Source organism: Stylophora pistillata, chromosome 6 (assembly GCF_964205215.1).
Source record: "Stylophora pistillata chromosome 6, jaStyPist1.2, whole genome shotgun sequence".
Classification (NCBI taxonomy): Eukaryota; Metazoa; Cnidaria; class Anthozoa; order Scleractinia; family Pocilloporidae; genus Stylophora; species Stylophora pistillata.
In genome coordinates this window covers 25508098-25516505 of record NC_142524.1, presented here as the reverse complement: position 1 = coordinate 25516505, position 8408 = coordinate 25508098, and the positions used below count along the sequence as shown (strand labels likewise).

The window sequence follows — 8408 nt, the reverse complement described above, 5'->3', positions numbered from 1 at the left end:
TTTCTTTGTCCGCTAACGTTTCGACACGCAGTCGCCCAATGATATTAGAGAGCTTAAGCACCAGACGTTCCTGAGGTCACGAACGCCTACCGGAAGTCATTAGAGGAACTATGTACATACTACGCATGTCATGACGTTCGCGTGGTCACGTCGCAGACGCCAGAACGCCACTTTTCAGGTTGAAGGTAGGACGCCACAAAAATATGCTGTTATTTTGTTTATAGGAGATAAATTATTGACTCAAAACCATAAAAAGCTCTTCTGCTTTTCATTAAGTGATTAAAAAACGTTTTCGTAGCGCGTAAAGTGGTTTTTGCTTAATCGATAGATTAAACGGGATTCGACAATGGCAGACAATTTTCTCGCCAAGTCTGGGTGAGTTAAGTCATTTGATTTCATGTCCATTTGAATCATCAAATGCAGAACTAAGATTTTTTTAAACCGGATTTAAGCTTATCACAAATTACTCTGAGCGATAATTTAGAATTAAGACACTTAAGCGACATTTAGATACAATAACAAAGTGCAAAATGAGATAGATGATTGTCTTTCTGCGTCGGTTGTATTTTGTAACTGCACATTGTATATCGTATGCATCTATGCTAGGTTTTGAGCAACCTACTACAAACATAAGAATAACAAATCTCGCTGTGATTAACGAATTTAGAAAAAGAGAAATGGTCCTCTAGGCATCCAGATCATGCACTGAGAACTTCATGCTCGCTCGTTTGTTCGCATTGTTTACAGAAGTATGAAGTGGTAAATTTCACGTCGCTTAATAAATTGACGAATTATTCATTCTGTCAAGAGAGTGGGGTAAAGAAACTTATTCCCTTGCTCATTAAGGTCATATCTCTAGCATCTTTTAGCAAAGACATGTTAACACGGGTAGAAGTCCGTGTCTGAAAAACGTCGACTGCTTAACCTTCCTATTTCGCGCCAAGAACGAAGGCCTCGATCCAGTCTTACACGGCTTCTCTGCCGTTCGTGTTGTCAAGAACGTCTGGTGCTTAAGCTCTCTATTTGCACTGTAACGCAGTGATCGTATGTTTCCACGATTTTCTCCCGCTTGCATCTGAAAACTACCTAGTCATCCAAGCCTCGTGGAAAACCGGGCAAGAAATGAAGGCTTAGAAGACAAGGGATGCTTATGATTTCTTCATATCGGAATTAGTAAGTAGTATACTGACCAAGGATCTTCCCTGAAACTGTCCTCGCTAAATTGACTTGAAAACATTAGTTGACCCTTCATTTTACTAAGTTGTTGTTGTTAGTCTTGCATATACTTATCCTGCATGTCCAATAATTCACCACTTGTATCTGCCTAGCACTGTTTGTCCACAAAATGAGGTTCTGACTTGTCCACTAGTAAGCAATAAAAATTAATTTATTACAATGTCTTATTTATTTCTTGCTATTGAGTGCGCACACTATGTCCATGAGGACTTTAACAAGAAATACTCAAGTACAGAGTAAGTTATTATACTCTCACCTATTTTGCCTTTTGTTTAAGTTAATCATAATATAAGCTGTTGGTAATTTTGATTTTATTTCATGAGCATAGTGTAAGCACTCCGAATTCCAACACTCAAAAATAATTCGGAGACAAAAAATCAGAAATATTGAATTAAGAATACAACTTAATAGTAAATAAATAAGAGGAAAAACGGCTCATCCTCGGTGTAAAAACCTGTGAAGTTTACGAGTGACGTAAAACAAAGACAACAAAACATTATAAACAATAGCGTACATCGAAATTACTTCATGAAACAAAGAAAACCTCGTCAGGTTTTTACACCGAGGATGACCCGGAAAAACATGGCAAACTCAGCTGAATAGAAAATCCTAACTTACTAAATATGTCAGAGGCGATGTTTTGTTCTGATTGAACCTTTTCAGCCTCAAGTCTTTCAGCATCTAGTCTCTCAGCTTCAAGTCGTTTCGCTTCTTTTCTAGCAGCCAAAGCCTCTGCTTCCTCTTGGATTTTCCTCTTCTTTTTCTCTCGATGTTCTGCCCGATCATTACGTGCGACTGCTTTTTGGATGTCCTTTTCAGTAACACTGTCATGTCCCAGCTTTGACGATGGTGCCCACTCTGGATCTGTGGTAGATTTAAAGTATAAAGCTGGTCCCCCTTCGACAAGGAATGTAATTTGACATGTTAAGCACAAACGGTGCGAACACACTTGGAGGCCGTGGAATATGGTGATCATTCCGCGGCCGTAATTTTAATAAAATATAATCATAGTTATTAAAAAAAATAATTCTAACCTAATGTCCTTTGTATTACTAACCTTTTATAAAGTAGTCTCTACAAACGCGAGTATTTTCAATGGCTTTTTCGTCCAGATCGCTTCTGAAAATACGAGCAAGCCACAGGATCTTCACTCTGACCAAAGTTTGCGAATGGCCTCTCCTTGTGATGTTTTGATCATAGTTAATAGAGGGGACTGGTTATGAAGGCCGGCATACATGAAAGGGCCGGCCTATTGTTCGGCTCCTGAGGTTGAAACGTACCGTGACGTGACGCGAACGTGCACATCCTTGATTTGCACTACAAGGCAACATTGCGGATAGTAGTGAACTTTTTATTTTCGGAGACGATTTTGATGCCATTTTAGACATTTTAGAAGAAGAAGAAGAGCTAGATGAATACTTTACAGAAGCTGCTGACGATGTAAGTATTATAACCTTCCTGATCAGTTTAAAAAGCGAGAGAAAACAAGTGTTTTGCTATTACCATTTCGGTATGTTTGACAAGATCGAGTTCAACTGTTTATCGTGCTTTTATGTCGGGTATTCTGTAATCTTTTTAATATCATATCTATTTGTAATAGGTCGAATTCGTTGAATTAGTATGCGAACTGTGTTCCAAGAAGTGCAAAAGCAAGAGTGGGTTAAAGCGACACAAAACAGCGAAGCACAAAGACCAAAATAGTGCAGATTCTTCCGAAAAGCCAAGGGAAACAGAGCAGTTCACCTTCGAGATTTATTGCGAAATCATCCACAAAGCAAAAGCCAAAATAGTTGGAAAGAAATTGTATCCAAGTTCGATTAGAGAGGAAATAATACCTACCAAACAAATCCAGCAAATGGAGGTATAAGCGAATAAAAAACATGTATGGTCGCTTGGTCAAGTCTGGCAACGCGGAACGATTCTATATTTCCTTCTACTCTGCAGTAGTCTCAAATGCAGTAATTTATTTTGAGGGGTTGTCTAGGGATGCAGCGACATTGCTATCTACCAAAGTGGCAGATTTTATATTGCCTGGCAGCAAGGAGAAAGCCAAAGACTCTAGTATTTGTACTTGTGCACCATTAACTAAACTCTCAGCTGAAGAAGAAGCTGGACTACAGTACATGGGAGGATATGTTCTACATAAACTTCATAACAAACTGGCAAATAGTAAAAAATCACCGGAAATTGAGCAAGCAATCTCAGTTCTTAAGGCTGGAAAGTCAGATGACCAGGCTGTTTCAGATAGCAAGAGGCTAACTTTATCTTTAAATCGTGGAGGCTTATGGACAACAAGAAAGAATACCCAAACAATTTTTGAAAGAGCTGAGCACTATTTTAGGGATATAACTTCAAAGGCTGACATAAGAAAGCTTGATTGTACTGACATTATATCAAGATCTACCCATGACATAGATGTAGTCTCTGCATATCATTTAATTTTGTCTGATGCTGAACTTACAGCAGAAAGCACTGTTGCTAAAGATGTACTACATAACATCATTCAACTGTATGTAAGAGTCCGCTCCTTTTCTTTCGCAAAGGATATCATACAGAAGCATAAGGTACAAGCAAAGCAGTTGAAATCCAAAGCGCTACGTAAGGAAATAAGCAGAGCTTGTAAAGAATCTGAAAATGACAGGCAGTCCTAGTCCAATATAAATTTTAATGACTTTTCACCATATTGCTAAAATTGTATTGATTGACTCAGAGGATTTTAATGAGCATTAAAAGTTACCTGGCTTATACTTTTCCCAAGAAACATTGTTATTGATGTTATACAAAATTAACATTTTATCATTACATTTAAAAGCTGTTACTGACTATGCATGAAACCCATGTTCCTCATCTCTCTGGAATCGAATAAATACTTGTCACGGTTTATAATTACTTTCAGCTAATTGAAATGGTAACAAGTATAGTTTAGTTAATACAATAGAGTGAGCACAAAAATCATCCATCAAATACAGTCATTGGACTAAGACTTATCTCTTGATCTTCTCCTGGTACCATTTGATTGATATTTTACTCGAATACTTACTTACACGTTTCGATATCCTTTGGATCGAAATGCTTCTCACATGTAAATTGAAATTTCCTTTATCGATTTGACTTTGGAATTCTTTGTAGATAATTCTTGGTTTGGTCAGCTGATTTAGCCACTCTTTGCGCCATTTTTTATACTCGGCATTTCGCAGCGGGGGCAACTTAAATATGCCGATTCCTTTCGTTCTACGACATGTACTGCAACCAAACACGGCACAGTTGTCGCCAGGCATTGTAATTTCGAGTTTAGATACTTAAATAAACTGTCCCGGTGGACATAACTACATCATGACGCTTTAGAAACAGATCAAACCACGTACACAAGTCTTCTAGCTCCCCGCCATCTTGAATGTGTGTGCACGGTCACGCTTGGTTGGCTTTCATAAACTCGAACAATAACCTAGCTCTCTGATGTATGCCGGCCTTCATAACCAGTCCCCTCTATTAACTATGGTTTTGATGCCTGGAAATCTAAAAAGTCGATACACTCCTTTGTCCCTGATACTATTGTGACCACAGTTCTTAACCGCACAAAGATAACCCATTGAAAAAGCACCAAAAAGAACAAAGAATATCGGAGACCCCTGACTCGGCGCTTTGCTTCGTCTACCAGAAGATACTTTGTTTATCCACAAGAACTTTCAAATACCGGTTGCGCAATTAGTGTGACTTCACGTGAGAATGAAGAATTGTAAAGAGTTTCGCCACGGGAAGTGGATGAGGATTTCAGGAAACAAGAGCAAAGATAAAAACCAATCTGCCTTGGTTAGCTTTGCAAGGCTAGCTTTCTGTATTGATTTCCTGTTCGAAAACGGTGCTAAATTCTAAAATGTGCTTGGAATTCTGGATTTAACCACGGGGTGCCCAATTAGATTATTTGGTGACGTAAATGAAGATGTGCGATTTTTACAAAGTTCAGCCTGGTTTTTCCGCGCGGAAATGAAAAGCCCAATATAATTTTTATCTCCTCGAAAACAACACTAATTCCATTTATCATAAGCTTAACCTGAACCGATTCTGAGTTATACCGCATGGGGAAAATGATAATTGAAAACTTGCTACAAACTGCGATATTTGGATTTTGAAATATTGGTGGATTTTAAAAGAGTTCCCTGAACTCAAAATGTAATAAAATGGTCCCGTTTCAGACTTAAGCCGTACCTCAATCCCTCCTATACAAACTTGTTAAATTGATACGAGCTTGCTTTCTTTTGGGCTTTTCAAGAACAAAGTTCATTTGCCTCTACCGGCTCGGGGCACTGATTTCCGTCGTTTAACGGCAACCGACGCTCGTTTCGGTTTTCGTGAGTTTTCTAGGATAAAGAAGCAAGTCTGGGGAAGAAAGACCTTACCACGTTTCTAAGTTCAGTAGAAGGTATCTCTGGGCAAAATATGAAGGTTTTCAATTTATTGGATCGTGTGCCACATTTTTCGAAGTTCACTCGGTCAATTCAAAAATTCGCTCTTAAATGTTGTCATTTAAGAACGGAAAAGCTCTTGCACAAGCTGCAGTTATAACACAAACTGGGTCTGGGTGTGTCGATTTGTGTGAGGAGAACTAACTCGTGATACGATCACCAGAAAAAAAATTACTGGAGAGCACGCTTACAACCAAGATAGCTGACTCGGACTAGTGCGCCGTACGACACTAGACCACGTGACAGGCGCTGATCCTCGTGGAGAAATAAATCAATCAATCAACCAAATCGTGCCATAATGTGGCTACACACTTTGTGTAAGCCACAGAAAAACGAATTATCTTCTAATATCCCCCAACGAAGAAACACTGTAGTTTCTCCAGAAACTGACCCCCTTTATATTTTCCTAAAAAACGTTTGAACTTGATTGCGGAACTGGTGATATCATAATTTGATGAACATTGGAAATAGATTTCAGTTAATCAACAACTCAGGGTTCTATTTTGGATTGTGAGTCAGCCTTGCCAAAACATCAGATCACTGACCTTTCGGATGAACTCACGTGGGAATCCTTTAAACCGTCCAAACAGAGTTAACTCTGTCATTGGAATACCTAGTTGCTAAACGTGATCGCTATCTTTGGAGTCTCACACGAAACAAGCACCTGTGCTCTCTTGTCAGGACTATTTTTGCTCCTCCTCTCCCCCCTCCCCTCCATTCACCTGAATCACTTGTTGGCTCACACTCCTAATGATGATTATGGTGATTCTAGTTTTAGCTAAAGGATTCTTCAGACGTCTAGGCCATTGCTTATTGAAAACGTAAATTCTAACTCAGTTCTATCTTCAAGGTCTGTTATTTGTAGTTGTATTTCATTCTTGCCAAAACATATCAGTCTTAGAGGCTCAGCACTTGATCTGTTTTCTAGATAAGCTTAGTTTTTTGAGATGAACCCTGGCCCTCTCGAATTAAAGTAACTTCATTAACATATATTAAAGTTTGTAAAGCATTCAGGTGGAGAATCAGACAAGGTTTATAATTAAAACTACTCTGGTTCAAAGATTGAATGAATGTAACAGAGAATTTACAATTCCTAGTCAACGTTTCGACACTCCTTTCTAGTGCCCTCATCAAGGGTGATCTAATCGTTGCAACAAGAGGTCCTTTTTACACGCTCGCTAATTAGCAGCCTTTTTTTCTGACGAGGTGTAAATAGGCATCAGGTAGTAAGCCGCCATCATCACGATTTAAAGGAGCGTGGCAAAGAAGTCACATAAGGCGCGCCATGATAATGAAAACAAACATATGAAAGCCGTGGGATATAATTTATGCAAGATAACGGTACTTAGAAATTACACACCGAGGCCACTCTGACATAGTCTTGTTTGTTTGGGATTTTTCAATTTTTTTACATTACAGTTTCTGAACTCTTCATTATCTTACGCACATAAAAAAAAAACACATTTGCACTTAGAATGACTAACCATACGACGGAATTGTTCACTGGCCAAACGGAATTTGCAATATCTTAAATTTTAGTTAATGAATGTATAGTTAATCATTTACGAACAGAAAAAAAGAACGGATCGTTTAGTGGATAGATACATATTTTAACGACAAATTGATGCTCAATGTTTTGATGATCACGCTAACCTCATATTATCGTAATTGTTTGTCATGCTAGTCTGTCATAGGATGCAGACATGAAATGATAATTAAAGTTTCTAAAATATTCATAATTAGTTATCGTAAATGAGGCAGCTAGTCTAGTTTTTAGCAATTTATTTTAGAGCAGAGGACGATTTTGTGCCCAATAGGGGCAAAATCACTCTCTCCTTACTCTAGTAATAAAAGCCAAGTAGAGCAGAAGAAGCCCTTAAATTTTCTATGTAGTTTCTCTCTAAGATCCCGTTTGACTTCTGCTATGTCAGCGCGATTAATTTTTAATCCACTCGTCAAGAGGCTTAGTAAAGGTAATCAATTTGTTTTCATCCAATGAATTTTTTTCGTCCTGGCACGAGAGTTAGAGATATTAAATTAAAACAAAGAACAATAAGGTAACACCCAACTCTCAGTGGTTTAGAGAAAATGAGGGAAGTTTGTACCGTAAGAGTGAAGTTCTAAGTAAGATTACTCGCATCAATTTGCACATTTCGTAAAGTTAGTCGCAGAAGCCTGGCGATCTGCGCGATGAAGAAGTCGAATTTTGTCTTTGTTTGGTGCTTCGTGATATTTGTTTCTGTCTCACCGCAAGGTAAGCTGTATCATGACAATTTTGTGAGCGGAAATAGAGAAGGGACAGTAATTCTTCTGAATCATAGGTACTTTCTAGCACCTGCTATTTGTTTAAAGGTCTTGTTTTATTCTCCACAACATATAGCTGTTAAACGATAGCTTAACCGTAAATTCTTAAAACTTCTTAACCAGGTAAATTATTATCCCTACGGGTTCGTCAAAATACGGCACAACTCGTAAAAATACTCAGCAATACTACACAACAAAACGTCTAATAAGATATATATATCCTTTCTGAAATGGTATTATTAGCCTTCTTTTTAATTAATAGTCAATGAATAGAAAACATAACCATAGTTTAGAACATAAACTCACTTGCAGCCCTTCCTATTTTCTACGAGCTGTCGTAAAAGAGCTTCAAGGCGGAAGACAATTTTGGGCCTAAAGCGCAAAATAGTTTTAGCATATTTCAAT

At 38.2% G+C, this 8408-nt stretch overlaps 1 protein-coding gene across 1 annotated transcript; it reads left to right on the top strand.

Annotated features, from left to right (window-relative positions):
- Positions 1-3101: 3101 nt before the first annotated feature.
- LOC148729069 (uncharacterized) lies at positions 3102-4125 on the top strand. Its single transcript, XM_088725442.1, has one exon. The coding sequence runs from the start codon at positions 3117-3119 to the stop codon at positions 3885-3887; it is 771 nt and encodes a 256-aa protein (XP_088581568.1). The 5' UTR covers positions 3102-3116; the 3' UTR covers positions 3888-4125.
- The last annotated feature ends 4283 nt before the right edge of the window (positions 4126-8408 follow it).